General features: G+C 37.2%; 1 protein-coding gene across 2 annotated transcripts in view; it reads left to right on the top strand.

Annotated features, from left to right (window-relative positions):
* Positions 1 to 19,862, top strand: part of SASH1 (SAM and SH3 domain containing 1) — a 400,079-nt gene that overhangs the window by 289,818 nt on the left and 90,399 nt on the right. For both annotated transcript variants that reach the window (XM_027857970.1, XM_027857973.1), the window contains exons 5-6: positions 15,756 to 15,796; positions 17,473 to 17,559. In XM_027857970.1, coding sequence (XP_027713771.1) covers positions 15,756 to 15,796; positions 17,473 to 17,559 — 128 coding nt within the window. The remainder of the gene's footprint in view (positions 1 to 15,755; positions 15,797 to 17,472; positions 17,560 to 19,862) is intronic.

The raw sequence follows: 19,862 nt of genomic DNA, 5'->3' as shown, positions 1-19,862 counted from the left end.
CATCTGAACACTTACTTAGCTAGGTTGGAAGAGACTTATTATCAGGTTGGCTGAGATTTTTCAGCCACATCTATTCTCAAAATCCATCTCATTTAGGAGGCTGGGATTTGCATTAGCCTAAGGACAACTGCACTTGAGAAAATATCAGATCCTTTAAGTATTGAAGGAAACCAAGGTCATGTAAAAGACGCTACTTCTTGTTTCCACTTCTTAGACCCATAGAGAAACTCGTGATATCCCAAGTGAAGACAGCTACAACCCACAGTGAGGAAATGGGAAAGCCACTGGTATAGGTTTGGAAACTTTGTAAGATGACTACAGTAGACCATAAATTTGATTTTCCCTACCCTGTCTGGGTCTACACCCATAGATCACTCCAGCTGTGTGTTAATGCAGTCCTTAGAAATATAGTCCTAATGAAACTATATATCAGAGCACAGCAAAACCAAGGGGTCTGTGTAAAGAAGTAATGTCATTTGGCTGCCTTTCTGCCACGCAGCTCTAAAACTTCTGCCAAGTGTCACTGCATCATTAACTTTCAGTACAAGTTATCAGGCTATGAATGGAAGAACACAAATCACTTTCAATGCCCATTTGTGAAGGAGTTTCAGATTCAACGAATGTTAGAGCAACACAGTTGGCATATCAAATTTGTGGTCCATTCAGTGATCCCATAGAATCAACCCGCCATATGTCTAGAAATTGAACCATCACTGTACTGACCATCATGAGAAGTTTGTAAGTCCTGAGGTATTTACCAGCATATGATAGGGGAACCACCATTTTTCTTCATCGAAACATTCCTGGTTATTTATTTTAGCTATTCCATCTTCTACTTCTAGTCTCTTCAGGACACCAAACAGATCTTCACCATCTCCAATAAGCAATGAACAAAAGAAAAAGAGTTTAAAGTATTGCAGGGAAGATGGGCAGAAGTAATTGATATGTATATGGATAGGGACTGGACTTATAATTTCATAGGTTTAAAGAACTATTGGTTGAGGTAACTCCCTTGACCAGTATAGGTCAGCACCTTCTCTGCAAATTAGAGTCATGAAGAATTATCTTGAGCTTGTTTAGTGATTTGTCATGTCTGACTCTTTGTGACCCTATTTGGGGTTTTCTCAGCCAAGATAATAGAGTGGTTTGCCATTTCCTTCTCCAGCTCATTTTACAGACGAGGAAACTAAGGTAAACAGGGTTAAGTGACCTACTCAGGGTTACATAGCTAGTAAGTGTCTGAGGCCAGATTTGAACTCAAGAAGATGAGTCTTCCTGACTCCAGGCCTGGGACACTATCCACTGCACCACCTACCTGCCCTTGAGCATTGAGAAGTTAAGTGACTTGCTCAGAGTCACACAGCCAATATGTATCAAATGAGGGATAGCATAAATTTAGCAGACTGAGTACTTCAATGTCAGCTGCTAAATCTAAGAAAAACAGCCTGAAATAAGTCCCTGTAGCACATTGGATAAGTCTTCTGTGAAGGATTATGAAAGAACATGGACAAAAATGGCATAGTTTGAGGGAAAAGTGGATGGATTGTGATCTATACCAGTGAAGTGAGTGACTCCATCAATGAGTTCACAGACCTATAGAATCTTAGCATTGAAAGATATGTCAGAGACTAACCCATACCTGAATGAGAATCCTCTATACAATTTACCCTATGAATTGCCATTCTAGCCTTTGCTTAAAGGTATCTAGTGAGAAGAATCCCTGAGGCAGCCCATTTGACTCTGGGATAGTTCTAATTATCAGAAAGTTTTTATTGACATCAAGCCTCAATTTGCTTCTTTGTACCTTCTATCCACTGATCTTGGTTCTGCTCTCCAGGACCAAGAAGAACAAGTCCAATCCCTATCCCATGTGACAACCCTTTAAATATTTGAAGGCAGTTGTCAACCTTCCCTCTATCCTTCCCTCAATCAAATTTTTTCCTCTCTGGGTTAAATATCTCCACAAACTATTCTTATATGACATAATTTTAGGGCCCTTTACCATCCTGGGTACCCTCCTCTAGAATTTTTTTCTTGCTGACCCGTTTCTTTCCTAAAATGTGGCACTTAGAACTGAATACAATATTCCAGATGTGGGTAACTGTTAAATATTCAGATTGTTTTCTCAGATTGTATGCTTCTATTTCTTAGTGTTTAAGAATATGAGGAATAACTAAAATGATTTAGGTATAGTCCTACATAAAGAACATGATCAGGACTAATCACTTCTCACATTTCCTGGTCCAATGTTATCATTTAAAAAAATAAATAAAAGGGACAGAGGTTTAAAAATGCTTGGAGATACAGTTGAATTTAAGTTTTAATTATTTTTCCAATTTAAATTGTCTTTATTTTGGCTGCATAGTTACATTTCACTAAATTTAATTTAATTTGATTTTAAGGATTTTCTTGCCACTTCATATATGTGTGTATGTATATACATATATATGTATATATATGTAACGTGTGTGTATATATATATATATATATATATACACACACACTTGTATATGTGCATATTCACATCATAGGAAGATATTTTTCTCTAATTTGATATTCTATAAAATAATTTTTTGTTGATATCTCTTGTTTTTTATTATTTGTATTTATTATTTTGTATTTATTGTTATGTATTATTTATTATTTTGTATTTTTATTAACTAAATTTCTACCAGTTTCCTTCCTCCTCCCAGAGAGCTATCCTTATAATAAAGAATATTTTCTAAAGGAAAAAAAGAAGAGAAAAATAAATCAGCAGAACCATCAATGTATTGAAAAAAATCTGACAATATATTGTGATCTGACAGAATATTGTAATTCCTACCCCAGATATTCTCACCTCTGCAAAGGAGTAGAGGGAGGTGTCTTGTTTTATTTGCTTTTTTTTTTAGGGCCGTGCTTGTTCTTTGTAATTTTGCAATATTCATTTTTATTATTTTATTACTTATTCACATATTATTTATTATTTAATTTATTTATTCACTTTTTTATTTTGTGGTTGTCCTTTTCAGTTACATTATTGTAGTCAATGTGTGCATTTTTTCCTTTTGGTTCTAATTACTTTACTCTGCATCAGTTCATGGAAGTCTTTCTGTTCTTCTCCACGTTCATCATATCTGTTATATTTCTTATAGGACAGTAATATTCATCTATTACAATTATACAGCCATTCTCCCAAATCAATGGGAATTTACTTTATTTTAAATCAGTGTTATATTGGATTGTAATCTTATCTTAAACCAATCACACATCTCTAAATCTGATAATCCTACTACTGCATGGTTTATGGAACATGCCTGATAGGCAGACCCAGTCCATTTTTTACCAAGTATAGCATCCATATCAAAATGCTAATTATTTAAAAGTAGTCTTTAGAGCTAAGACCTGGAATTCACTATAAAAATAGTTTCTCTCTCTGTATATACATATATATGTATGTGTGTAATATTTGTATACAATGCATATATATGCATATATATATAATGGAACAAAGAATTCTTGGAAGAATTGCCAAGTATTAACAATTACATGAAATAATGCTCCAAAGCAGTAATAATAAGATAAATAAAAATAAAAATAAACATGAGATTTCACCTCCCACCCTGCAAATTGGTAAAGATGAAAAAGATAACAGTAGTCAGTGCTGGAGTGGTCCTGGGGAAAATAGGTACACTGATGCATTTTTGGTCAAGCTGTGAATTGGCAAAACAATTTTGGAATACTATTTGGAATTATGCAAATAAAGTGACTAAAATAGTCACTACTCTTTGACCCAGAGAATCCATTACTAGGTTTATGCCCCAATGATACCATTAATAAAATAAAGTTCCCACATAACACCAAAATATTTATAGCAACACTGTTTGTGATAGTAAAGAATTGGAAACAAAGTAGATGGCCATGAGTTGGGGAATGACTAAACAAATTGTGGTACATGGATATAATGGAATATTACTGTGCTATAAAAAGTGATGCATGTGTTGAATAGAAAGAAGCATTGAAAGATCTGCATGAACTGATGCAGAGTGAAATAAGCACAGCCAAGAAAACAATAGACACGATGACTACAATAACATAAATGGAAAGAACAATCACACTCCTAAAATTCAAAAGTGGGCATAACAAAATTTAAAAGATAAAGAATGACTCAAATGAAGATGTGAGAAGACACACCCAATCTGCCCCTTTGTGGAAGTGGGAGGTTCACAAGTGTTGAATTTTGTACCAGTTTTTGGACTTTTTCAATGTATTAATCAATTACACTGATATTTTTTCTCTTTAAAAAAACTACAACTTGTTTTATGAAATGGCTTTCTGGGAAGAGAGAGGGAGGAATACAGTGTTAAATTGCGATAATGTGAAGAAGAAACATCAATAAACAGTTATTTTTAATAAAAAGACCTGGGTTTGAGTTTTGCCTTTGACACATACTAGTTGTATGACCATTGGCAAGTCATGTGACCTCTCAGTGCTCCAGGCATAATTATGGGATAAGATGCTGATCTGCAATGGGGGAGGTTTTATGCTCTCTGAGAGTGTTCTATCCTGAATTTCCCACCTAAATGAAATCAAAGTCCAGATCTGTGGAGGGAGGGAGGGAGAGGAGAGAGAAACAGTTATCAACATAAAATAACAACTTAACAATCAACTGTGCAGGACAGAGTTAGAGTAAGATCCTTGTCCTCCAAGAACAAGGTTAATAATATCATGAACAAATGCCTGAAAAGATAAAATAGGCAGCAGTACAGTAAGAAGAACAGTATATTACTAAAAAATAAATTAGATAAAGAAATAGTTACACAGGATACAGCCTTCACTGTCTTTTACAAAAAAAATTATGGAAGGTATATATCAGGATTAGGAATCGTAGGAATCTCTAGGTTTAGTTGGTTGTAGGAATTTTGTGAAGAAAAGAACAAATTTAAGCAAATCTAGAGAATTGGGCAATTTCATGATTTTGGGTATGGCATGAAAAAAGGCATGGAATCAGTCAGTCAACAAGAATTGATTAAGTTCTTACTCTGTGCCAGTTTTTACACTATACCAAGTGCTGGAAATACTAATACAAAGGTGAGGTCATTCCTACCCTCAAGAAGTTTACGTTTTAATAGTGTTCCACTAGTTAAGACAGAGAAAATCATACAAAATGAATGAAAAGTGGTTTTGCTTTAGTGTAGTGGTCATATGGGTGTGTGAAGGAGAAAAGGGATAGTTATTTGCTTGGGCTGATGCAGTGAAGGGTTTAATTTTTTCTTTCAATTTTTAAAAAGTTTATTGATGCCTTTATTTTTACATTGTAAAAATACATCACCGTTCCAACCACCAACCAATTGAACCATCCTTTACAGCAATAAAAAATAGATAAGTACAGCTGTCTGATATAGATAAGTGACTGTCTGACAGTGTGTGTAGCATTCTGTACCTACCATCCCTCACTTCTCTGTTGAGTGGAAGAAGGTATAGTTCTTGGTCTCTTCTCCATTATCAAGTTTAGTCAGTGAAAAACAGTGCAATTGAGTAAGTTTCTTAAGTACCTTGGTTACTTACTTTTACAAAGAGAGCAGAGAATCTGAGTAATTTTTATTCATGAAAGTAGCTCTTTTAGAAAATACATATGACCCAAAAGGGGGAAGGGGCAGTGCAGCAAAAAAAGATAGGTGCCTGCATGAGAAACTACTTTTTACTGTGATGAAGATACTTGCCAATCAAAAGCTAATATTTTATTGATAAGAGATGACCCCATTTTCCCCCTTCCTTTTCTTTTCTTTTTTTCTTTTTCTTTTTCTTTGTTTTGCAAGGCAATTGGGGTTAAATGATTTGCCCAGGGTCACACAGCTAGTAAGTGTCAAGTGTTGAGGCCAGATTTGAACTCTGGTCCTTCAGGGACAGTGTTCTATTCACTGTGCCACCTAGCTGCCCTGAGATGACCCCATTTTTAAAAAAGCACCAGTATTTTCCTAGGGATGCTATAGTTATAAATCATTGAAGACCATGTTCTCAGAAAAATAATGAAAGCTGGTACCCAAAAGGGCAATGGTAAGATGTAAGATGAATATAAGTTGTTGTTTAGTCATTTTTCAGTAATATCCGACTCTTTCTGACCCCATTTGGGATTTTCTTGGCAAAGATACTGGAGTGATTTACCATTTCCTTCTCCAGCTCATTTTACAGATGAGGAAAGTGAGGCAAACAGGGTTAAGTGACTTACCTAGGGTCACATAGCAAGTAACTGTGTGAGGCCAGATTTGAATTTAGAAAGATGAGCCTTTGACTCCAGGCCTAACACTGTCCACTATGCCACCTAATTGCCAAATGTAAGTAGGTTACACCATACTATCAGAGATGGTTTTGCACATAGGACACCATATAAACATGCTTTGCTGGAACTGGACTGAGTGGTTCATGAATGAAAAAACAATAGATGCCTGACTTAAAAGTTGTAGTTATATCCATGAAATACTAAAAAAAAAACTCGAAGGAGGTCTCTAATCTTCTGGGTAGGTTATGTAGGGCAGGGATTCTTAACCTTCTTGTATCATGGACCCTTTTAGCAGTCTGGTGAAAACTGTGGTCCTATGCTCAGAATACTGTTTTTAATGCATAAAATAAAATATGTAGGATTTCAAAAATACTCATCAATTTTTCAAAAAATTATACATCTAGATTAAAGACCCTGATTGAGAGGATATTTGAGCAAGTCACAACTAAGAATGAAACATAAGAAGCTATGGATGAGTTATGAACTGATTTAGGGGAGGGGATGACCACAGCACCTTGAAATAAGAGTTCCATTAAAGTATTTGTGATAAACAAAGTGATAAGACTCATTAACAAAGGAGTAGAACTTCATGGGAAACATTTCAGTTCTCTTTCAGTTTACTTATGAGTCAGATAAATATAAAATTCTGCTTGATGAAAGAGGGAGCAGTATAGAGCATGTATTCCTGATAGATACTGGATGGTTTCTCATAAAACAAAATATGGTAAATTGGAGTCCATTTCCTTATGATTTTCATTATGTCTGGAGAAAGGAGACTTTTTTTTTTGTAGAAGAAGGAGCACAGGACTTACCTGGGGAAACTTGGTTTCCAAAGCATTACAAAATGACATTTTAATAATGTATCAAACTATAATTCTGCAACACTAATAACAACACATTGTGTTGGCTTCAAGCAAATGGATTATTTTTTCGTGACGTATAAATTCTCTAAAGAAAGTACAGCATCTGAATGAAAGTAGGCAGGGTTATAATTAATTGGCATGGAATCTGAAAAGCATAAAGCCAAAAGAGCAGTTATAGTTTAACTCAATAGAGAAGTCAAGTCTTCAGCTTTTATCAAATGCCTTCGCCAGGATTACAGAAGAGGAGAACATTCATATCTTTCTGGCTGCTAAGATCCTGTTTCCACACTCTGTGGCTTTCAGAAATAAAGTAATTTGGGATGAAAGAGGGAAGAGACAAAAGCAAAAATATAATAGGAAATAAACAAATGTGGAAGTTCATTTCCTGAAATACAGTTGAGGAGACCTAACAATTTCAAAACACTTTGTGTTTTCCAGTAACAGAGAATCTTTTCTTTAACTTTTAAATTACTTCAATACTTCAAAAGTTTGTAATTTTGTCATTTTGCCTGCTGCTTCTACTGATATGGGCTTTCGAGAGTCGACATGACCAAGAAATTTATTATCTTGTGGCCAATCTATTGATGAGCTAACCTAGAGGCAGTTGGTAGCTAGAGTGCTGAACTTAGGGACATAAAGACCAAAGTTCAAATCTTGTCTCAGACACTATCTGTGTGAGCCTGAGAAAGTAGTCATTTAACCTTTCTCAGCCTAAGTTAATTTTTTTCAATTAAAAATTATTTTCTCTCCCTTCCTTCCTTTTCCCAGAAAAAAAAAAGAAAAAAGAAGCGTGCCTAGTCAAGCAAAATACATTCCTTTATTGTCCATGCCCCAAAATTATACGTTTTTTTTTTTTTTACCCTGAGTCTGTCGCCTCTCCATGAGATGAGTTACCTGCTTGAAGGAAGGAAGGAAGGATTGATTTATTAAGGGCTTACTCTATGCAAAGCCCTGTGTACCTAGAAAAATGAGACAACCTACTCCTCTTCAGGAGGTCAAATTTTAGTGGGGGAGACAACAGATGGAAGTCATTCCTTCCCCATAAACATCCCTAATAGTAGAAAATAATATCATCTACCTCCTAGGATTGTTGGGGAGATAGAATGAGATCATGAAAGTAAAGTGCTTTGTAAACCTTAAAGTGCTATATGTAAATGGTGGTGGTGGTTGTTAGCCTCTTCTAATTTAACTAGGCTGGTCTTGATACAAAAGACATGTTTTCCATCATGTAGCCCACATGCAAAACCTTTCTAGCAGGATCTAACCTATCAGAGTTTGTGTTTTCTTCAAGTATGGTCTTTGAGAATTATAACAATACATCTTTTGCTGTCATATGTTTCTTTGATGACTTTCTTTATTCTGCCTTTTCTACACAATTACTTGTTCATACTGTGCTACAACCTGCTTATACCCATTGTCTGCCAAGCTGTTTAAGAATTTTATTTTACTTTATTTTATTTACTGAATTTAATGAACACCAAAAAAGTGAATTTCTATACACAAAGTAGAATAGGAAAAAAAGAATTATATACAAAAAAGTGAATCTGTGTTATATATAGCTTTTTTAAAAAGTATGTAATACATTCAACATGTTACTTTCAAAGATATCCAGTATTTAGTCATATATATACATACACACACACACATATATACATATATGTGTATGTATAAAATGAGAAATGGAAGTTTTAGATGAAACAATAACAATACTTGCCATGCCATATTAAAACTAAAATCAGTTTTAGAGTTGACCACTTTTTCTTTTTTAAAGAGATCCTGTAGAGCAAGGGTGTGGAACCTGTGGCCTCAAGGCCACATGTGGCCTTTTAGGTCCTCAAGTGCGGCCCTTTGACTGAATCCAAACTTCACAAATCTTTGTTCAGTCAAAGGGCCACACTTGAGGATCTAGAGGGCCCTACCCCTGCTCTAAACCAAAGTCTTCACTTAAAAAAAATATTGATATATTTTGTTGGGGAATTTTTTTTCATCGCTTTCATTTCCCAATTTATCCCTCCTCTTCCTTTGCTTAGAGAACCATTTCTTGTAATAACAACAAAAAGAGGAAAACCAAATAACTCAACAAAATTAGCCAACATATTAACCCCTCCAACTGCCTTTGCAGTGTTACATTTCCAGAAACCAACTTCTGCAAAGCTTCAGTGCCATCAATGGGTGTTAGAAGCATGGCCTTCAGTTTTAATTTTTATTGTAGTTCTTTTCATTTGCATCATTGATGGTAATCATTGTGTATGTTGTTTCCCTGTTTCTCCTCATTTTACTTTGCATCTGTCCATGTAAGTGTTCTGCCTTGGTGTAGATTCTCCATAATCCTTCTAATTCCTCAATATAAAGATGAAGAAGCTGGGGCCCAGAGAGGTGGTATGAAGTGCTCCAAAAGTTATTTAACAACACAACTGGAACTAGAACTCAGTTCTTTATACTTTTAAACCATAGTGCTTATGTAGCTTCCCATGTCATCTTTCCCCAAACTACCAGTAGACCTGTCTTTGTCTTGTGTGCATCCAGAAAACTGAGCAAGAAGGGGATTGTCCAGAGGGAATTACCTTTGTCTTAATATCTGTATAGTTCCTATGAGCAGTCCTCACTCTCCCAGGCATTCCCTCAAAAGAATTTGTCCAGCTCCAAGATTAAATTGCAGTCCTGCTGCAAGGAGGGAACAGGGAAGAAAGGAGGAACAGTAGGAGCTTTTGAGTATGAGTACCTGGCAGTGTGCTGTTGTTTCCGGCAACTGGACCATTGTCTGACAAATTGGATTTGTGGCCTGACTCTGCCACTAACTAGCTACGTGGCTTTGGACATATTAATTTACCTCTATGGGCCTTGGTTTTCTTGTTTATAAAATGGACATAATCACACCTTCCATTAGGAATCTCACATGGATTGATGTTGGGATGAAATAAATTGTGGAACTGAAATTGCTTCAAAAAGATTGAATTCTTTTTGTTTGTTTTTTGCATCTAACAGAGGATCTTGCCCATTGTAGGCTTTCAATAAGGATATCTTGGACTCACTCATGAACCAAAATGCAAAGTGAGAACAGCATTGGGAGAACGTGATAACATTCAGATATAGGGGAAGGGAGCAAGCATTTATTAAGTGCCTACCATGTGCTCATTATTCTGTGTTTACAAATATTATCTCATTTGATCCTTACAACAACCCCGGGAAGTCGGTGCTGTTATGATCCATATTTCCCAGTTGAGGAAACTGAGAGAGAGGTTAAGTGACTTGGCCAAGGTCACAGACCTAGAAAGGGTCTGAGGCCAGATTTGAACTCTAGTTTTCCTGATTCCAGGCCTGATGCCCTCTCCACTGTACCATCTAGCCCCCATGAATGTTGGGAGGTTGACTAAGTTGGATATACTTTTAATCCTTCTATTCCTGTGAGACTTTTCTCCATGATAGATTAATTTTGAAGGAAAAAACCCAAAGCTAATACCATGTACAGTTTGAGATAGTAATCAAACTCTGATGAGAGGCAGGACGGTTGAGTGCAGGGATTCTTGACCTTTTTTATATCATAGACTCCTTTGGCCATTTGGTGAAGCCAATAGACCTCTTCTCAGAGTCATATTTTTTAAATGATTGAAGGAAATACTTAACTTTAGTTATAGAGATTAGTGATTTTTTTAAACTTTCCATCTAAGTTCATGAATCTTCTGACATCTATCCACTGACCCTTTGAAGGTGCATGGACCCCTGTTTAAGACTCCTTGCTCACTGGATAAAGATCTGGCCTTAATGTAAGGAAGATTTGGGTTCAAACCTTATCTCTGACATATACTGGCTGTGTGACCATGGGCAAGGCATTTAATCTATCAGTGCCCTAGGAACCTTCCAAGACAGTAAAATAAGTTGCCACTCTGCATAAGTGGAGGAAGTTTCCACGCTGGGAGTTCCCTATATTGGCAAAATCACAAATCTGGAACCACCAGCTGCCTCCAAAATGAACTTATATGAAACCAATCAATATAATTTTAGGCAAGATGCTTCCAAATGACTATAGCAAGTTAGAAAGGGGACACCAGGTGTTTCTGGTTGGATTTTGGTCACAGTTATTATTTTACATATTTTACTGGTTGTGAATGTCCTCCTCAAAATGTGGCACCTAGACATGAATATATGAATCCAAATGTAGTCTGATGAGAACAGAAGAATCACCTTCTTCTTTTGGAGGCTCTCTTTGCTCACACTGAAGGCTTGCCCCAGGGAGCAAACAGCTATTGGCACACAACCCTCTGGAAAGTATTAGATTGTCCTCAAGCTCATGGTACAGTTGTTTTTTTGAGAGGTTATAATTATCAAGAAATATGGTTCATAGCATCCTGTACTATGCGGTCCTTTCTACCATTAACACCTTCCATAACCTTGGTAGTCACAGTCTTTCCACCTTGTCTCTCTCTGACTTTTCTCCTCACCTTTGTCCCTTTCATTAATTTTAATCATATTTCACCCCTATAAACATTTAATCAAGGAGGCTCTGAACAGGATGATCTGCCTTGGGCTCCAGGACTTCATAAGTATTGTGTAATTTCTGTTCAGTGTGCTTTATTGAAGGAAAAGCTACTTGTATTAGGTGCTTCAAGAATTTTTGAGGGAGATTTTTAGTTATTTTTTTTAAGTACTTCTGAAAATGGATGCAAGAGACAGTATGGTGCAGTGGATAAACAAGCTGGCTTTAGGAGTCAGGAAGACCTAGGTTTCATGCCCCTCTTCTCCTGCATATTGTTTGTGACCCTGGGCAAGTCACTTAACATTTCTCTGTTTTAGGCAAATGACTGAGATTAGTTGGGGGCTCTTCACTTGTTCACCTAAAAGAAAAGTCTTATGTGTACCAAAGAAAATCCAAGTCTGGTTGAAAAAAAAAAAGTGGAAACAGCACGATGGAGTAAAAGAAGCCATAGATTTGCAATTAAGCATCCTGGACCCTAGTCCCATCCATTCAATTTGTGTGACCTTGGGCAAGTCAGTGTCACCTCTACAAACCTTGGTTACTTAAGCTCTAAAAGCAGTGGTTGGAAGAATTGATATCTGAAGTCCCTTCCAATTCTACAATTCTATGACTCTATCATAGTAGCATTGATTACTATGATAATTAAGATCATTTACCCGTGGACAATTTTGTTAATGATAAAATTCTATCTAGACTTTCTGGGAAATTTTTTTATTGGTCCATTTTGTTTTTATATCGCATCCATTTCTGACTGTATCCACTTTTCTCTCCCAGTTTGTAATCCCTTATAACAAAGATTTCTTTTTAAAGCTTAAAAAGAAAAAGCTTGGGAAAAACAGCCAATACATGGACTTTAATAATCCAGGACACGCAGTATTCCATACCTCTAGTTTCCTACCTCTGCAAAGAATGAGGAGTCTATCCATAGATTTTAAGTTAAATTCTTGGCATATAATAGACATTCAATAAATACTTAGTGAATTGCTTTTTAAAAATTTAACAGTAGATCAATTATTCCTTCCCAGCTCCTGAAAATTCAATCTTTTTAACAGTACTGTTACTTACTTTTTATATTCCATTGAAGCAGTAAGGACAAAATGTGCTATGAAAACCTGGTTCCAGGGCACATTGTTCCATGTCCTGCATGAGAACACAACATTTGGCAGAAGGGAAGATGCACAGTTAGGTGGTCAGTTTGCTTCCCATGAACCTGCTCTTCAAAGCATTGACTTGGGTTCACCTGGGGATCAGTCAATGGCCCCTTCCAACAGGTACAGTCCACACCTAGAATTTGGTCACATCAGTTGATTTTCTTTTCATGCCAGATTAAATTTCTAATCAGTCTCAACTAGGAAATCTATGGCATTTCATATGACTGCTGTGCCAGCTTCTGTTTGCCTGGACAATTTACAGAGTCAAAATTAAACTTCATACTGTGTCATTTCCCCCTTTGCAAATTGATGAGAGGGGTTCTCCTCGCTTATAAAATATTGGCATATAGAATTGCTTGGCTAGTGAACTGGACAGAAAAGGGAAATAGTTGGTATTTCCTCCCTAGAGGTTTTTCTGAAATTAATAAAGGAACTCTACTGTCCTCTGCTGGCAGGCCAGGGAAATGCAGATGATATCACCCAAGTGCCTGGATCAGCCCTTCTATTAGAATTTAGAAGCAGGATTAAATAGAAAGGGAAAAACATCAGTATGTATGTAAATTTATTTAAAATAGGTAAGATAACTGGAAGTTTGGAGGTCAGTATTGTACCTGAGTTGCAGTTTCTTTAGGATAATAGTAGTGATGCAATGCTTATTTAAACTCTTAAATGTTTTCTTTGGCATGAGCTCATAGGGAGTCAGGAAAACCACTGCTACCCAAACAATGCAAATGAAAGACAATGAGAATGTATAAATAATGATTTTCAAGAATAAGCTATCAATAATTATACATTTCCCTTTCAGGTTGTGACAAGTCTTTAAGTATTATCATTATAGCACATTGTTTGGGCCAGACTCTCCCTATATTCTTTTAGAAAAGAAATTCTTCTTTTAGAAAGAAAAGCATTTTAAAAAATTTGGTTATGATAAAAATATCCATGTAAGTCAGTAGTTAAAGACAGCTATAGTACAAAGTTGCTTTAGTAATCCTATCAGACAATAGGAAAGTTCTAGAATGTTTGAAAATAAATGTGGAGTCTCTGTTTTGAACAGCTATAATAAGCTTGTGTAGTCCAATTGGGTTGACTATGGCCAATAAAAATAAACTGGCTTGACACATTTTATGATAACCTTTGAGAAGTCCCTAATGCAATCAATGGAGGGGGGGGAAATTACCTGATTTTTAGTGGGCTAATATCTGAAAAAGCTGCTTCCCAGCAACTTCCTGATACCAGTATTTGCTTTTTACAATGTTAAGGTCATTTTGTTTTGTTTTAATGATCCCAAATAGCTTCAGGCTGGGAAAATAATATTTAATTGTATTCTTTAAAAAAATTCTATTTTTATTGTGAACTTAAATATCAGTTAATATACAATTAAAAATTATGACTTTAATAATAGCTTCTAGGCTTAGAAGGTGCTTTGCATGTTATCTCATTTAATCCTCACAACAGTCATGAAGAAGGTGCTATTACTACTACTATTTGTAGTATTGTCCCTATTTTCCGTATGAGGAAACTGAGGCTTTCTGAGGTAGCGACTTTCCTATGGTCTCACAACTAATAAGTCTTTGAGGCAGGATTCAAACTTAGGCATTCCTCATTTCAGAGTATCCATGCTGACACCTGGCTTCCCCCGAAAAAGAACAAAAAATTTAGACTATAGAAACTTATTTCTCTATTTTCTGTACATTTCAATATAAAAAAGGATAAACAAGTTGTATTTCCAAATCTGGTTATCCCAGAATGCTCACCTTTTAATTGTTCCTTTAGTGGGTCCATTCCTAACTCATTCTCTTTCTCCAGTTTACCATGGTTATCTTTCAAATTTTTATTCAATCAGTTCTCTTCCCCCCCCCCATTCTCCAAAGAAATGCCATCTGCTGTTATGCTTTGAGTAAAGTACCATCTAACTTTCAGGGATTGCATTCATGAATAGTGCCCAGCACTCAGCCAAGAGTCAGTTGAGCCTATCAAAGCAGGGCATCAACTTGCTTTATATGGTAAGAGCTGAAAGTCCCTTGCTTTATATGGTAAGAGCTGAAAGTCTTCCTGGACAAATGGCATTTGGGCCTTAAAAAGTAGTCGGACTCATCACATAGTAGGATCATAACTCTTAAAAGGGCATCAAATCTAACCCCCCTTTTTTCAATGAGGGAACTGAGACACAGAGGGAATAAGTGATCTGCCCAGAGTTGTACAACTTAGTACCTGAGGCATTATTTAAACTCAGGTTGTCCTAACTCTAAGTGTCTATTTCAACGTGCTATCTTTTATGGTTTTCACCATTTTTTTCTTCATTTGCTTTCTTTCATATACCCTGACACCTTCAAATTCTACTTGCTGCTCCATGATAGTTGACAAACTTGATCTTTAGGTATAAACCCCCATGAAGTCTTCTGATTTGTGTTCTTTATCCCTTGACCTCTCTCTCTAAAACCTCTTGTGCCTTTCTGTGGTTTCTGGAAGGCCAATGTTCTTGAGCAATGGGTTCCTTATGTTGTGTCCGCCTTTATCCCTCCTCCTTTGACATAATCAAGTTTTCCCTCTCTTTTGTTTTGCTACGCTTTCACTTTAAGCACATGTACATCTCTATAGTTCAATAGCAATTATTGTTTAATCTCTCCAATCCTATACTTACAGGATGTAGTTTTCTATTGTTTGCATTCACGTATATTTCCATTTGTATTTGATCCCTTTTTCTAATAGACAGTTGTCTTCAAGTTAGCAACTATGTTTTTAACAGATTGTTATTCAAAAATCTTAGAACTGGAAGGGACTCTCAAGGTCACCTAGCCCAACCACCTTCTTTAATATTGTGCATTATGCCTAGTGGGTGCTCAATCAACATTCACTGACCATGGAAACCTTGTGCCACAACTGTATTTTGGCGATGACTTTCAAAAGGGTAAAGGTGATGGTGCAAACTAACCAATGTGACTCTCTACTTCTCACGATGGGTAAAGATCCCCCGTTAATTGATCTGTTTTCTTTTTTGTGTGTCCTAGGCTTCCTCTTCACAAATCAAATTCAGAAGAAGGCTCCATAGGTCAGTATCACTTTGGGGTTTGCTTTGTGCATGGGCTGTTGTGGGAGCTTCCCTTGCAGTTGTCCTTTTGCTTTAAAATGTTACAATGTTGCTTGTTACATCCTTAAACCTTTAAGAACCCCAAACATCTATGGACCCTCTGGTCAAGCAACCTCCAGTTTCATTCCCCTAGTCTGGTTGGAAGGAGCAGGGGAGGAGATGAATTATAACTGAAAGAAGGGTCTTCTATTTAGACAAGTGTTTTGCCCTTTCTAGCAGACGGGGCAGACTGGTGAGGGTGCTCTGGTGTCTGTTTCCTGTTTGTTATATGTCATTGCCAGGCTGGATTCTGTGAAAAAAGCAAGGTTGTAATCTCTCAGCTTGTGGAGCAATTGTGTGCACTGATTACAGAGGCACTGGGAAAGTCAAGACCAGAAATCTTCCCCCTTCCTGCTTTGGCCATGCCATGTAACTGCAGCATCCAAGTGGAAGATTTTTTTTTCGTTTTTTGTTTTTTATTTTTTTTCCCTAGAATGAGTAATAGGCTGCTTCAAACCCACTCTCCTACCACCACATTTTCCCTTTTCTATTTGCCATTTTTCTTAGTAATACCTGGTATGGATCACTGGCTTCTTCTCATCTGTTAAAAAATGGCGTATTTGGAGAATGGATTTTTTTTTGAACTCTGAAGTCACAAATTTTAATGCAAAACTTGTAGAACTGGACAGGGGTTCTGGGGATGCAATTCTTAGATGTTATGATTCCCCCAGGACATCATTCTCTTTGAATCAGAGCAGCCAGTCTATTGGCCACCCTCCAGTTAGTAGTTATGTGCTCCAAATAGAATGAGAGCATGCCCTGTTTGTGGTACAGATGAGAGCAAGTTCCTTGAACCCACGCAGACCTAGATCTCAAGAACCAGTCTTAGATCTCATGTATGAGAGGTAGGAGCACAAACCAGTGAAAACGATTGGTCTTCTCAGGGGGTCCATAAAATGTGCGAGATATTCTGGTGCCTTTTTCCCCCTACTTACTTATTAGCAAGTAGACGATGGTAGTAAATAGAGACCTCATCATTGGTGTCATGCATTCAGATCAACCATAAAAGAGAGAAGAAAAAGAGAAACAGAACAAAGTTTTTCCTCTTCCTTCCCTTCTCTTCCTCCCTTCTTCCCTTTCCCACCTCTCTTTCCCCTCCTTTCTTTCCCCATCTTTCCTTCCTCCTCCCTCTTTCTCCCCTCTTTTTCTCCCCTCTTCCTTCCTTGCTCCCTCCCTCCCTCTTTCCTTCCTTCCTTCCTTTTTTCCTTCATTCTTTCCTTCCTTTTGTAATTTAGGGTTGAGTCTAAATAATTCTAGCCAAATTTGAAAGGAAAAAAAAACAGCACAGCCAAGACGTGGTTAGACATGCTACCTAAACAAATTTCTAAGTAGATGGAAAAGTCTATTCGTGTGAGTAAATATAAATAATGTCTCCTCGTATCCTAACTTAAATCTCTGGACCTTTTCTTATTTCCAGACAATTTTAATTTCCTTTAAACAGCGGGGTATTCATTTACCAGTATTCATCTCAAAATTGGGGGTGGGGGGAATCAACATTCTTTTTGTTGAATCAAAATAATCTTGGTAAGTTTTGAATTATAATGAATCTACATTTCATTTTCATGTACCTATTGCTTATAACTTTTTTGTCCTTTTAGGAAAAGGAGATTGGAAAAAGAAAAATAAGTATTTCTGGCAGAACTTCCGCAAGAACCAGAAAGGAATAATGAGGCAGACTTCCAAAGGTATCATTGCATAAACAGGGTTTTTTTTCCCCCCTACTCTCCCAGACACTGAGGGGTTTATTCTATAAGTTAAAATGGATGTTGTGAATTGTATAGCTCATTGTATAGCACCCACAAAAATAAGTTAAAACTTTTCTTAATTTACTATTATTGCTCCAAGAATTGGGCTCTGTGTAATGTTGGTGCAAAGGAAAATGGGGTAGAAAGGGTCAAAAGTCCTTAACATTCAGAGAAAATTAATTCAGACACTGTGCTAATCACTTAATAAATATTATCTCCTTGATCCTCACAACAACATGGAGAGGTAGGTGTTATTATTATTCCCAGTTTACAGTTCAGGCAACTGAGGCAAACAGAGATTAAGCAATTTGCCCATGGTCACACAGGTAGTAACTGTCCCAGGCCACATTTGAGCCCAGGTCTTCTTGATTCCAGGCCAGCATTCCATCTGCTTTGTCACCTAAGCTACTTCAAGAGAGGTATAGTGAGTTATCTGAAGTCAATTTATAGGTCATAAGTAGAAGAACCAAAACTTGAATCCTGTTCCTCAGACTCTAAATGCATTCTTTTTTCCAGGGAAATAAACTGCTTCCTCCTGATGATTTAGATATTTAGATGCTCTCCTAGCATTGGCTTACCCTAGGAAACAATCAACTATTTTCCTGATAGTTCATGAGACCACCTGCACTTTTGACATTTTCCCGAGAAAGGGAATACCTTGGAGCCTGTTACTTCTGAGAACTTACACTGTGGGGATTTTCCCATCCTGCCTTGGGAAGGCAGTCCCACCTCAGTTCTTTGCTTTGTTTTGTCGTGTTGTCGTTCCCATAGTAAATATTACATTTTGGCCGTGTTGTGTTATGCCTTGCTAGCACTACGTGAAACTACTTTTCAGAATCCAGCACAGCTGACTTGTGGGCAGCTTTGGTTAATCTCATATAAAAATTTAAGCTGCACACTGTTGATGTGCCCACAGTGTTCACTTGCAAGTAGGAATCGTGGAACCTTGGGTACACCTCTCTGCTTAGAAGATTTCTTTTTCTATAATAAACGGAAGGGAAGTAGAAAAACTCACACCAACAGCATTGTGGGCCAGCACACCTATATTTATTGACTGTGGTTGGTATGGTATTATTTTTGTGGTTGGCTTATGTTTATAGGAGTCATTCTTATTCCAGACTTGAAGGAAGGCTTGAACCATTAAGCCTTCTCTTTGTAGTACCTGCCTAGAATTATTCAAGAGTAAAACTTGATCTCAGATCTGAGCACCCCATTATAGATAAATAGTAAAAACTTCCCAGACCCCATAGATGAAAACAACCACTACCACAAAGCCAGCCCAGTTCCTCGTCTCTTCTCTGTCCTCCCTCCCCCCAACTAGAGGTGAAGTGAGTAGTAAAATGAACAACGTCAGTTATTTCACCGTTCCACATTCACCATTCCCTCGCTATGTTCAGATAGATGGGGAACAGAAAGCACTTGGGTGGTAGCTGTGTACTGACTGAGAGTGAAATGGAAATGTCGAAAGGAAACATAAGGGGAGAACAGATCCAGAACCACCTCTGGCTGAAATTTGTCCCTACATGTCTAAAATCGAAGTCTTTCACCCTACCTCTGTGCAGCAAGGGCAGGCCATAGCTGAGAATCTTGATGACATAAGAAATCAGTAAAAGATGTATGAGCAAGGGGAGAAAGATGAGTGACTACAAACAATGCATACTTATTCCCAGTCTGTTTGTTAAAGCCAGCACACTTTCACAGATGGATCTTTTCCCACAATGCTGACTTAAAGGTATAGCCCTTGCTAACATGGTGCAAATATGTTAAAGATGACAGGAATCTGTTTGCAATGTAGGAAAGCTCTTTACAAGTAACCTAATAAGGGGATTTGCTTTTCAGCTGCAATTCCGGCTGCTTTCAGTGTTGAGCTGGAAGCACCTAGCATGTTGTAGTTCAGAACCTTGTTTATGATAATGCCATTTATGTTTGTGTATGTATGTGTGTATCTGTCGATATATATGTATATGGCATTATCCCACTAAAACTACTGCTGCTAGGGGGCAGCTAGGTGGCACAGTGAATAGAGTACTGGCCCTGAAGTCAGGAGGACCTGAGTTCAAATCTGACCTCAGACACATAACACTTACTAGCTGTGTGACCCTGGACAAGTCACTTAACCCCATTGCCTAGCCAAAACAAAACAAAACAAAAAAACTACAGTTGCTAATGGTATGTGTGTATGTGTGTGTGCGTGTGTGTGTATGTGTGTGTGTGTAAATTTTGGAGGTGGTGGGAAAGTGAGG

The sequence above is a fragment of the Vombatus ursinus genome, unplaced genomic scaffold (assembly GCF_900497805.2).
Source record: "Vombatus ursinus unplaced genomic scaffold, bare-nosed wombat genome assembly UNPS02012602.1, whole genome shotgun sequence".
In the NCBI taxonomy this organism is placed as follows: Eukaryota; Metazoa; Chordata; class Mammalia; order Diprotodontia; family Vombatidae; genus Vombatus; species Vombatus ursinus.
The sequence above is the reverse complement of the archived record's forward strand: the minus strand, read 5'-3'. Positions and strand labels throughout refer to the sequence as shown.